The sequence below is a fragment of the Teleopsis dalmanni genome, chromosome 1 (assembly GCF_002237135.1).
Source record: "Teleopsis dalmanni isolate 2A chromosome 1, ASM223713v2, whole genome shotgun sequence".
In the NCBI taxonomy this organism is placed as follows: Eukaryota; Metazoa; Arthropoda; class Insecta; order Diptera; family Diopsidae; genus Teleopsis; species Teleopsis dalmanni.
Genome location: NC_051846.1, coordinates 16393248 through 16406948, shown reverse-complemented (window position 1 = coordinate 16406948; position 13701 = coordinate 16393248). Strand labels below are relative to the sequence as shown.

At 30.1% G+C, this 13701-nt stretch overlaps 1 protein-coding gene across 3 annotated transcripts; it reads left to right on the top strand.

Annotated features, from left to right (window-relative positions):
- Positions 1-2: 2 nt before the first annotated feature.
- On the top strand, positions 3-11736 carry LOC119668679 (uncharacterized oxidoreductase YjmC-like). Of its 3 annotated transcripts, XM_038078267.1 has the most exons (4): positions 113-193; positions 5390-5605; positions 10441-11396; positions 11458-11736. In XM_038078267.1, exons 3-4 carry the CDS (start codon positions 10467-10469, stop codon positions 11614-11616), a joined length of 1089 nt encoding a protein of 362 aa, XP_037934195.1. In that variant the 5' UTR covers positions 113-193; positions 5390-5605; positions 10441-10466; the 3' UTR covers positions 11617-11736. The 3 variants fall into 3 exon arrangements, with proteins under 3 accessions (XP_037934194.1, XP_037934195.1, XP_037934196.1); XM_038078266.1 differs by lacking the exon at positions 5390-5605 and having other exon boundaries at positions 3-193; XM_038078268.1 differs by lacking the exons at positions 113-193; positions 5390-5605 and adding an exon at positions 7820-7921.
- Positions 11737-13701: the final 1965 nt, after the last annotated feature.

The window sequence follows — 13701 nt, the reverse complement described above, 5'->3', positions numbered from 1 at the left end:
AAAAACGAGGTAGAAAGAAAAATTACGATGACATCTTTGACTTTGAGTGCTGTGTTTGCGAGAAATATTCTGATCTCTGCACAGTGGCTAAAATGCATTAAAACACAACAACGCCAACTAAAACTGCTCTCAGCCTCAGCGCTGCGGTGCAATGATCTGCTTTCACAAAGGCGCCAACATACAAACAATTCTGGTAAATAAATTATGTAAATAAATAAATTTAAATGATTGAAATATGTGTGGGAATAGTAATTTTATTACTTAAATAAATTCATTTACTTATTTGCATGCTTGTATTTTTCCGTGTACCAACTCATTAAACTACATACGCATCGCATCGTTTGGTCATGACATTTTTTTTTTTTGTATTTTCTTACATGTGAATAATAAATAAATAAATAATTTATATAATGTTATGTCTAATTTAGTATAAATAAAAAATGATTTATGTAATGTTAAAAATAATTGTATTCTATTAATAACTTATTTTGCTATTAAGTAATAAAATTATATTGAAAAATTTATGTATGACTAAACTTTGAGGTATATTATATATAAATATTGCAGATATAAATAAATTAAGTTTATATATTAAAAAGTACATTTTTTAGTAGATTTCTCGATGTTTTTAGCTTTATCGATATTTTTTTAAATTGCTTTACGAGATTTACGTAGTTAAATGCGTGCATATGTCTTTTCCAAGGTCATAAACTTATGTTTACATGGTACTTTACTTACTTACTTACTTATTTACATACTCATTTATTAATACCTTAATATGATACTTACAAAAAATGACGACTACTTTTTAAATTAAATTTACAGTTTATACTCATAATATAATGTGTAAAAATAAAGTGTATATGACGAGCCAATTTTACTAACAATGTACATTTAAATTATGTGTAGTGTGCGTTTTGTCGGTTCCTTAGGCCGTGTGCTAGTTCGAATAAATTGAGGTAAAGTAAATTGGAATTTTCTAGGGATTTTTTGCACTGCACTTATGTTAATATTTATTTATTGCACTTATTTATTATTTTTGGTTAAAAGTTTTCAAATTTATTTATTAAACATCTTATAAAATTTTCACAATGGTGACACCTAATTTACTTAATTTTTATCTAATTTATCCTACTCAAAATTCTGGTAAATACCAACATTTTCTGCCATATTGAAACAATTTACTATTTTCCTCAATTTACCATCAATTTACTCGAACGCGCACACGACCTTGGTGTTGGTAGTTTCCCAAAACAAAAACTTAAGATTATGTTTATGAAAAGTAAGGTAATATTAAATCTAAAATTTAAAGACGTTTTAACTGTCGTAGCTTAAATCCCATAGCTGGCTTAAGTATAAGTTAACGCAGTAAAGTTCATGAATTTTAGATGATTTAAATCAGTGATTCAGTGATTTATCAGTGATTTAATTCCGTTTTCCGGAATGGTAAATCTAGAGTATTTTTTTTAATCAAGATTCACTTTTGAGTGCAATTTTCATTTTCGATTGATAAATATCAAACGAAATGTATAACATTTGAGATTAATTTTTAACATTCTAGATATTATGGCAGATTACTTTGAAATTATCAGCTGTTTTATATGACTTCATAAATAAAGTGTGATTTAATTCATTGCACGTATTTATTTATGTATTTATAAAAAAAAAATTTTGTTTTACTAATTTTGTTATATGTACTTTCTGGGGAACAAAATTTGACAGATCAAAGAAAATCTACATTAAATCCAGATTTACCATTCGAACACGTCATTACGGTCCACTGCAGCTAAAACTACTGATATTAATGAAATTAAGATTTAGTTTCTTTAATGTTTGCTTTCCATCTGTCTTCACCTATCTATCTATCTGGTTGTTTACTCCCTATCTGTAATATGTAAATCAATTTTTTAGTTTTTGAGATAACCAATTGAAATTTTGAACAAAGAATTTGTATGAAGTCATATAGATGGAGACGTTCATTTAAATAATTACTTAATATAAGACTATAACATGATTAAGTTATAAATGAATATTTATTTATATTTATTTATACATTGAATCAAATTTTATTCTTATTCTTATACTTAAACGCTGATATCTGTAATTGTTATTGCTCTATGAAAGGTATTAAAATTTAATGAAAAATTCTAAAAAAACTATCAAGTCTGATATTAAAATTTCATGCCGTATTCATTGATGTCCATCTTTATTATTTTTGAAATACTTTATGATTAAACGTAATCATTATTGTTCCCATACTTAAACTTTTTAAATTATATTTTAATTATATATTAACAGCAAAAACAATAACCAGTGACTAAATTAGCTTTAAAAGTATTCAATTTAATTTAGTTTTCTAATTTGAATTATTAAAAATTTCATGAATTAATTAATAATATATTTAACTCAATAAAAAATTAAAAAACAATTTTAACATTTATTGCATTGTCTTAACGATGTGGTATGATAATTTATAGAATTGTCCTCAGTCCTTACGTTTTCATTTTATTCTTTTAACATCAAAAACGCTAAATAAGAAATTATATTAAGTTAGTTTATTATGATCATGCAACAGATATACTTAGGCCTGTTGACTGATCCACTGTGTTGCCATGTACATCTCGTAGGGCTTAAAATCATTTCGAACTCTATAATAGTCTAAGATGCTCTTCGAAAGGATATCTTATAACTGATTAAAATTCTTTAGAAAGTTAGTCCTTATTTTATTCCCCTTCTTCATCTTCATAATAAATGCGGCACAAGTCATTGACCAATATATTCAAACTCTTGACATAGTTGCCAACCATACAATGATCTGCCAACAGTAGAGCTACAATTATATATAGAGGTAGGAGCTAATTTAAAAAATTTTATGCGATATATAATACGTATACATTAATATATATTATATATAATTATATATATATAAATATATAATATAATTATATTAAATATAAAATAAATGAAAAATTAAATAATCTTTATAATAAATATATATCTATATATTATATATCTTTATAAATAATATATATAACTTTTATATAAAATATATAACATATAAATATTTATATTATTATATATATTATTATATATACCTAGATATAAAATGTATTAAAAATTAAATTATTATTATTATAATTTTATTCATAATAATATTTTATATACTTCAATATATATATAATAATTTTATTTTATTCATTTTATTTTTGTATCACAGTATTACTAAAACATTATGTTTATATGTAATTTTGATAATTAAAAAATTTTTAAGTTAAGCTTTAAAATTCGAAAAAAATATCTAGGTGGTCTTATATCGGATAAAAAAATAAGATTCTGTAATAGAGGTACAATACTATAATTAATAGAGGAAATTGTAGTAGAAGCAATACTTGCAGTTCATGAAGAGAGCACAATAGATCTCTAGGTCTCTAGGTTAGTATGTCTCCCGAACATACTAATTATAATAAGTTACTAAATTGGTACTAAATATTTAAAGTAAACGGATGCTCTAAACACTATGCCATTAGTTGATCCCATCTTTGTTCTTAACTATCGATTCCTTATAGTAAAACACCTGTTAACAATTTTTAACATCAAGCACAATATCAAATCACATTACTGCCAGTGGTGTGTGGTCATGCTCTCGAGTACCGTCCTCGTTAATCGAACAATGTATACACTATAGTATATAGTATATACTATATTCACTATAGTAATGGTGTAAAGTGACAAAAACAAAATATATGTTCTCAATATATATTTTGTTGTGAGTGCCTTACACTGTTACTTAGTCACCGAACTCGTTACTCGAGACCGTGAATATCACTATTGTTATATAAACACAATATACATATATGAAAGTATGACTTTAAATATTACGTCCATGTAGAGATATATATGTATTGCTTTTAATTTAACTGATTTTCGTTATGAAAATATTGAAAAATTGCAAAAAAGAAAAAAAAGTTATTTAGAAAATTAAAATGTTTTTAAGTTCAAATAAAACTAATCTCATTTATTGTACTATGATGATTAAATTAAGAAAAAATTTAGAATTTAGAGATTCGTTTAAAAAGAAAGCTAATTATATCTTTATAAATATTTATATTTAAACAGCTTTTTTTATTTCTCCTATATAGTCTGTTAACAAATCTATATAAACCTGATAGTTAAGATGTGAAAGAATATTATTAATTTCAGAAGAAAGATTCAATAAAACAAATGGAGATTTTTAGTTCTTAATTGCTATTGTCTGAAGAAGCATTGAATTCTTTTACAACTCGTAAACTTGGTATTTACTTACATGCATATTTGTGTATACACACATATACATATATTACATGTATTTGTTCTTAAAGAATACAAAACAAAAGTAATGAAATTTCAACAATATGAGAAGATCTATTTTTTCAGAAGAAGAATATAAAAATTCTATTAATTATTTTTTGAAAAAAAAATGCTTCCTTAAAAAAATACCAATAAAATTATTTTAACGTTAAAAAATCAATTTAATTCAATTAAAAAAAGAAAGAAAATAACTGTAATTAAATTGCGTTCTACTCACTTTAATGAAACAACAAAAATTGTTGTTTCTAATTTAAATCAAAATATTATTAATAAAAAGCGGGAGTTCAAGACCCACCACATACATTAACGAAAAAATTGTTATTTTTTCTAATTGAAATCAAAATATTATGAATAAAAACTGGAAGTTGGAAGTCCAAGACTCGTCTGTGATAAGAGTGAAGAGTGAAGAGTTTATAGCGCTGTTTATAGCGATTGTAGAATATACAACAAAAATAAGTTTTAAATTTTTTGAGGTGAAGTTGTGTTATTTACTAATTTACACCACTGTTAAAAATGTTTAATAAACCTTAAATGTGTAAACGAAGTTAATTAGCATTAATTATTATATCGACGACCACTTATTTGGCGTTGTTATTATTCATTTAAATATTCTATTTACTGTTGTGAGGAGAGCTTTTAAAATGTTCTAAACTATTGATAAACAATATGGTATTTTATTTATTTACATTTTAAAATAAAAAAAATATTTATTTTCAACTTATAAGGGCTCATAATATTATCAACAAAATAGACTACATTCAAACGCCTACCATTTAATTATTTTATTATTTATTATAATTTACTATTCTTTATTCTTTAATTACTAAATATATTTATAATAAATACGTAAATCATTGAGATACAATTGAAAACAACTTTCTCATAGCATTTATCATACCTAAACCTACAAGAAGCGTTTTGTAGGTTTTACTTATCATAGATACTGTTTATTTATTTACTTATTATTGTTGTTACTGTTATCAAATATGGTTAAAACATTTTCATTACATGTTTATTTTCGCTTTCGTACTTCTCATTTAAGATACTTATTTAATATGTAACGCCCACTTGTCCAAATACCTATCTACCTGCCTGCCTGTCATGTCATGCGCCTCTAACCACCTCTAACTCAGTCAGCAATCATTTGTAACTACAACCTGATCGCCTCATACCGGAACGCCTCAGATAAACGCACTCATAAATATTGGCTGCACATTAACATGATTCAAAATTATTCCGCAAACACTGGCCATTTCAGGTAATTAACAAATTTTAAATTTATTTTTAATATCATATACATCTAAATATATATACAGTCATACACACATATATATAGTCGTTTATATACCACATTGTAAGTACTTAGTAACATTCATTCAATCCCATTTAAAACGTACTAATTGTTTGGTTAACATTGTATCTTTTAATCTTATCTCGCTGTACTGAATTTCAATGCGATTGATTGAAGTACATAAATTAACAAATAAATTAATAAATAAATCATCAAAGAGAACTGGAAGTAAACAAGCAAAATATGGAAGCCAGTACCTACCTAACCCAAGTGTTCTTTAACTAGAACGAAGGGTGTAAGTGGCGTGAAGTGGCCGGCGAGAATGGTTTGAGAGTCGGAAACGATTAACGCACGCAACGTACATAATCTTCGTTGTGGTTCGGGAACATTTTTGACCTTTTCACTTTCATTGAAAAAACAGCTATTAATTTTATCACATGCCTTTAATTAATCTATTTCACTATATTAAATTATAAAAAATATTAATATAAATAGACTTTTTCATATACAAAAATATTTATTGTTTTGATGGTCTTCAAAGTTATCATTTTCAAAAAATAACACATGTGCTATGTGCTATATTCATATACATATATTTCAATATTGAATAAAGAAATGAATCTGTTCAAAATAAACCCAACAAACATATCATTCGCTAACACAAATATACATACATATATATATTAGTGTAGTATATATGCCAACAGCATAGCTAATATTTTCAACAGATCTGTCTGCGGTCAATATGGTTCTTGTTCGGAACTGAAAGCTGCCGGTGGTCTGTTGCCAATGTTAGAACTTAGGACATAAATTTATGAACACAAATGTGGTCAATCAACACGACTGTATATAATAGCTACATTTGTCTGTTTGTGTAGTTAGAATACATATCTATTATTGCTGTGTTGCTGCTTTATGATTTTTAGTGACTCTCCACTATTATAATTAATTCATTTTATATGTTAAAAATAAAAACCTAATACAAAAAAGGATAGTGCTCCATAGGGAATGTAACATATATACCTTATTCAGCCTTGATCTGGGCCAGGAGGAGATCACTGTCTAGCTTCCATTCGGAAGGCGGAATGTCTTCTGCTCGGTTAGGATCTGTTGTAGTACAAAAGATCAACTATGGTCGCAGTTTTCCGCTCCATTGGGAGCTGGCACCCCGTTTATTTTTATTCTGTTCTATATCCTGTCTGCAATATTTTTTTAACAATAATTTTAAAATATCACATAATTGCTTCGATAGAAAACAAATTGAATTAAAAAACTATAATGAAACCAGACCCGTGCACTTTCCAATCATAGATGATTATATTACTAGTATATCCATATAATTCTATATAAAAAATTAAGATTTCGATCAAGTATTTGATAATAAATGCTCTATTTAAGATATTTCTATTACTGTAGAAAATTATTTGGTTGATAAACTCCAGTAGTGGAATTTATGAACAAGTATCTCATTGCATATAACTGTTTTTTACCATTTTCTAGGTAGAGTTAAAAAAACAGTTCAGTCCTCATATGTACCAATGCTTACATGTTCAGGTATGAGTACATTATACCTATGTGTTAATGTATAAAGAATTAATACCAATCTACTCCCTTTTGAATAAAAACCTGTGCTGATTTTTACTACCCTAAACCGCTCATCATTACTTTGAACCTAATAGTGTCAAAATTAGTAGGGAGCAAAGAGAAAGTTTTTGGTGTTATACTTTGGTGTTGGTGTTATAATCTCTTATGCCATACACTGGCGAACGGTTTCAGAATACATAGAAATGCATACATAATAATATATAATATTCTTTACTAGCATATTGATGAATTTAATCTCTATATCATATAATTGAAATAGAAAATATTTCTTCATTAATGAAAGCTTTTACGCTATAAATATCCTAATACTAACAATATTTTATTAGTAGACCTAAATACACGCTATATATAACTCATCACTCAGATTTCGTTACAAAAAATTTATGAACTTAATTATTAACCAAAAAGTGAAGAATATAAAAGTATTAGAAAATCCAAAACTATACATAAACAGAATATATTACATATCTACAATACTATTCAAGCTATTTGAAAAACTGCACACACCGAATGTAAAATGTAGGGCACTAAGTATTCACTAATTGGCAAAATATATTTCTGTTTTAAAATCGTTAACATTCAAAATTGATACGCGGAGACGTCAAGTTCAAGTGCATTGGGTATATAAGTGACGTTGATTGATTTCTTTCGATTGTAACAGAATTATTCAAAATTACAGTGAGTGTCATTAAAACATGTCCAAACTAAGCATTTCGTCAATAAAAAAAAATATTGAATTTCAATTTTAAAATAAATCTAAAAAGTATTTTAGAATGTAAATATTTATGTGAAAATTTAAAAGTTCAAAAAAGTGTTGAGTGTGCATTTGTAAATTGTTTAAGTACTTCTTCATGTAATTAGTGGGGCTTTTTTACCTATATAAATCGAAAAGATAATTATTTATTTACTTATGTTTTAAACTTTTTCCATATTTATTTTAAACTTTTCAATGACAGAAAAGTGCAGTTTTAACACTTTTACAGTCAGGATTATAGGATCAGCCTTTCCAGTTATTCACTATGTTTAATAGACGTTATCTAAAACTCAACTCATAACGCCTTCGAAAAACATAATTCTCATATATAATCGAATAAGCTGCTTTGAATACTTTAGTGTTTTAAAGAGTTTTGTTCAAGATCTAATCAAGTGGCAATATAAATAAAATATGTAAGAGAACATGTTTATATTATTTTCGTTCCCATTAAAACTTGAAAAGTCGGTTTCTGTGTATCATCCTTTATTGTTTTTGCATAGTTGTTTTATTAAATATACGATTTTTGGATGAAAAATTGATAAAATTGATAACTATATTTATAGACTATCTTAGTCTAGACGTATCATATTCACTCTGTACCCGTGGCATCTTTACACTAATCATCACAAATTTCTTTAATACCAGTTCAAAGCGATGTTTTTTGCTGGAGCACCTGCTCAGCGACTCTAGATTCCTCCATCACAGGAACGGCCAATCCACAATCACTTATGATGTTTAGCTACAGATTCTGCAAGTCCATATAGGAAATTCTTCCAGACCAGCGTAATATAAGAATACAATACAAGTACATCTTAATGAATATTTGTAGGGGATTCTTTTCTTGAGTTCTTCCACATTTCAATCACTGAAGATCAAATACTAATAAATCTTAAATACAATTGAAATCATTTGCTGTAAAAACTTCGGTTTACCAATGATTTATAAAAAACTGTTAGTTATAAATACGGTAATTTTAAAGATCGGATTCCGAATTCAATAGTTTGCGACAACTAAGTACCGTTCACCTTTTCAGTTGAAATTTTGAAGTGAACTTAGTTTACTCAAGTGCGCTGGATTTAAAATAAAATTCATTATCTTTGGTTAGCAAATTCAAACTTGCAAAATAATTCTCAGTGTATAAATAAATGGAGCAACAAGAAATTCAAACCTATGGTATTGACTTCAATAAGCAAAAATTCCTTTCTTCTCTGAAACTTCGTCACTGTGCTTTGCTTTGTGGTTCAGCCATTATATCAATGACTTTCTCCAAATATTTTTCACCAGCTGATATAAGAAATCCAATACCAACCACTTCCTAGTATACTAGCGCAGATATGTTCCTTCTTCGTAGCTCATTATAACAATGTTGTAAAAGTACAGTTCTAATACAACCGACCTGATATATATAGATATGTATCTCAAAATTACTTAGCAAACAATATTTTTGATTAATGAGGCCAAATTCAGGGTTAACGGAATTTCGCTGATATTTTTATTTGTCAAGTTGAAAAAATTTAAAGCAACTGTAAGGCCCACTGTTTGCGAATACGGCACCCTTGCTAATAATTTGTTAATAATTTATTACGCGCACAGAAATTTTCTTAACCTTCACAAAGTCTGTTGGCACGCAAACACTCTAGCTGTGATAAGCATTACGAAAATAGTAAAATAGTTTACATTATTCTGCCATTGAATCAATAGAAACATTCCGTGCTCCTCCAGAGCTGTAACTAATGAGTATATTTTCGCCTTTGTTCAATTTATTTATTCGCAAACAAAAACGTTCCAATTTCAGCTATCAAAAAGTTGATTCTCGAAAAATAAGTAGCATTTATCCTACAAAGTCCAGTGAGTAATTTGCAATATGAGTAATACGACTACAGTTTTTGACGAAACCAACCGCACTTCGTTCAAGATACATAAATAGAATAAACTAAAGAAGGTCGCACCTATCAATAAATGTCGTTATTGTTAATTAAACCATGTACAGCTGTATTGTTTTTTGAAATGACAATATTTTCTCTAATTAAATAATACTATTAAATGCATTACCGAATTACTTATCACCAAAACCCATAAAGATAAGTGAGCATTTTCAGTGTTATCGCAGTACTTGTCGGTTCCGCGTTTACACTGCAAGTAACTAAGTATTATACTCGTATTTAAGTCAAATATAAAACATAATATCAGAAAACACTTTTTGTTCGAATACGGTCCCACAGTTTGTAATCTTTCCGAACTCTCTTTGAATTTCGCTCTTCTTGACCATCGCTTCGCATTTCTAATATTCATATCGCGTCTTCGCTTTGTCAATTAACTGTCTATCATTCATTTAACATTGCATTCAATTCAGTTGCAAAGTAACTTCCAAACAGTCGTAGTCAAATAAGAAGCAGCAGAATAAGTTGAATTTTTGTGGTTTCAAATATTTGTTGTCTTACAGGAAATTTAGAATTACTTCTCCGCAAAATGTCAGCAACAGAAGCGAAACCGAAGCTAGTGGCCGTAGAGGAGTCTCGCCGTTTTATGATTGATTGCTTTCGTGCCGTCAATGTTCCAGATGAGAATGCTAAGGCGATGGCCGATTTGCTTGTAGCAGCTGACCATCGTGGTCACTTCAGTCATGGCATGAATCGCCTGGAAATGTACATAAATGATTTGGCTATAAACTCAACAGATGGCGCTGCTATACCTAAAATATTGAAAGAAACACCTTCAACTGCTTGGGTTGATGGCCGCAATGGTTTAGGTGCTGTAGTAGGCAATTTCTGTATGGATTTGGCTATTAAAAAAGCTAAAGCTGTAGGCGTAGGTTGGGTCTGTGCAAAGGGTTCTAATCACTATGGCATGGCTGGTTGGTATGCTATGCGTGCTATGGATAATGGACTTGTTGGAATGTCTATGACCAATACGTCGCCTTTGATGGCGCCAACGCGTTCGAAAGAAGCTGCACTTGGTACAAATCCACTTGCCCTTGGCGCACCTGGTAAAGATGATAAATTTCTTTTGGATATGGCCACTACTGCAGTTGCAGTAGGTAAGATTGAGATACAGCGTCGCAAAGCTGAACCATTGCCCGATGGTTGGGCACAAGATCCACATGGTAATGTAACTACCGATCCCGAATTGGCTTTTGCCACTGGCTGTCTTATGCCACTTGGCGGGGCGGAAATAAATTCTGGCTATAAAGGTTATGGTTTAGGTGCTATGGTCGAAGTAATGTGTGGTGTAATGGCAGGGTCTAACTACTCCACAAAAGTACGTAAATGGACGCATGCGGGCGCTAATACGGCAGCCGATTTGGGTCAAGTTTTCATAGCTGTAGATCCAAATTGCTTTGCGCCCGGATTTGAAGAACGTGTCACTGATCTCAATTCACGTTTAAGAAACTGTGAACCGGTAAGAGTGCTGACACAAATTTTTTATATTAAATTTTTAACAATCTTTTGTTTTTTCGCAGACTGATTCATCAAAACCAGTGCTTGTCGCTGGTGATAAAGAGAGCCTGAATATGCAATCTGTGGATGCTGCAGGAGGCATTAAATATCTGGAAAATCAATTAAAAACTTGTGAAGCTCTAGCCCAACGATTACATATCAAACCAATGAATTTCATTTAAGTAAAATATTTTATAAGTGTTTTATGAGTAATTATTTATGACATGATGATGACGTTATGACTTTGCATTTAAAATGTACTTTAGCTTCACTTAATAATTTTTGTACTTGCAACCTTTTTATTTTTATAATTAAAGCTTTTTTAAATTTAATGTTGATAAGAAATAAAAAATTGAAAATAGATTTTACGTAAAAAATGAAGACTTTTGACTAATTAATGATATACGTCACGCACCACATAAAAATTAATATTTCTTTTTCTTCTCAAATGTCTGATCGATATCGCAAATATAAGTATTAAAAAGATTGCCCACTTTGTCAAAGTGACAAAGTATTTTCTAGTTCCGAAATAGTGGTATTTCTACCAATAGAGCAGTCAACGTGTCCCATAACTTTGGTATAATAATAGACCTTCTCCCAGTGACAAAGTGAATCTTGTTTTTGAATCTACCATCACTGCAGTCACTTGAATCTACCATCCATTTCACAAAACGCATTAAAGGAAAAGGGAAGATATCTCAAAAAAATATTTTATCTAATGTAAGGATCTAGTAAGTAATAGCAAATAGTAATAGGGAGATTGTAGTATTTTACCCAGATATACAAAATACATGAAAGCGGCAACTCTGACGTCACATTTTGACGTTTGATTTTTAAGTGTGTTGTCCAGTGCGTTATAGATAGGCAAAGTATAAAATTGAGAAATTGATAATAAATGAAAACTTACTAAATATCCGGAACCTGGGCCGGGACTTTTTTGTGGACTAGGACATTATTATTATTTATTATTATTTAAAATAGGCTATTTGTGCATCCCGACCTAAAAGATCTATTGTGCGCCTATAGGCCCAACTAGGACAATTTTAGACTATTTATAAATCTTATAATTGCAGTGGGCTTAATTTTACCTATTTGATTTGGGACCAGGATCCCGATACCAAGGTAATCGAGTCTACGTCTTGCCACCGCTGGGCAGTTGCATAGAACATGTTCTGATGTTTCCTTCTCCTCATGACAGAGTCGACAGGAATCACTTTCTACCGCACCTATAATCTTCATGTGGTAATTAAGTCTACAGTGTCCTGTAAGAAGTTCAGTGTAGATTTTGATATCATTTCTGCTAAGGTTGATGATAGCATCAACTTTGATGTGTTCAGGATCAATTAATCTTTTTGACTGTCGCATGCCTGTTTGGGCTCTCCAGTGTTTAAGTAGATGCTGTTTCTCCCGTTCACATAATAAGTTGTTTGTGAAGCTATTTGTTACCCCGCAGAAGGGCTCTGGCCCAATGAAAGGAGTACATGCACCCTTCTTTGCTAATATGTCTGCTATTTCATTGCCCTCATGCCTCATGCCCCACATAAGAGTAACATAGTTCCTCGATGCTAGGGTGTTGAGAAGTTGAAAGCATTCCCAAACCAGCTTTGATTGGAATAAGGATTTTGCTAAAGATTTTAGAGCTGCTTGGCTGTCTGATAGAATGCCTCGTTGGTACCTCGGGTGCCCCTACGTATGCATTCTCTTGCACAAAGCTCTAAGGCATGGACCTCTGCCTGAAAAATGGAAGCAGTTTTTCCCATTGCGATTGCTTTACGGAAGTTTGGTCCCATAACTCCTGCTCCTGCACTGCCATTATCCATTTTGGACCCATCAGTATACCATAATTGAGAGCCCTGCTTTAAGTTTATTTTATTATTTCTCCAAGTTGATCGGTCACTAATGACCACTTCGAATTCCCTGGAGAAAGCTAATTTTCTATTCATCTTGTCGAAGACCTTAAGGCACGGAGAATTCCAGATTTCGTCTAGAATCTTTGCGTGTCCTGTCAGATTGCCCTCTTTAAGATCACCTAGATAAGGAAGCCTTAGTGCAGCACTGGTCGCAGTCCTTTTAACTGTAATGTGTAATGGGGTGAGTCCAGTAAGCATTGCTAGGGCTTCTGTGGGGCACGTTCTCATTGCTCCCGTTACGCTTAGACAGGCTGTTCGATGAATCTTATTGAGAGTCATCTTAGCCTTCGTCTGATTTACCTTTGGCCACCATGCCAAAGAAGCATAGGTGATCATCGGTACTATTACGGTCTTGTA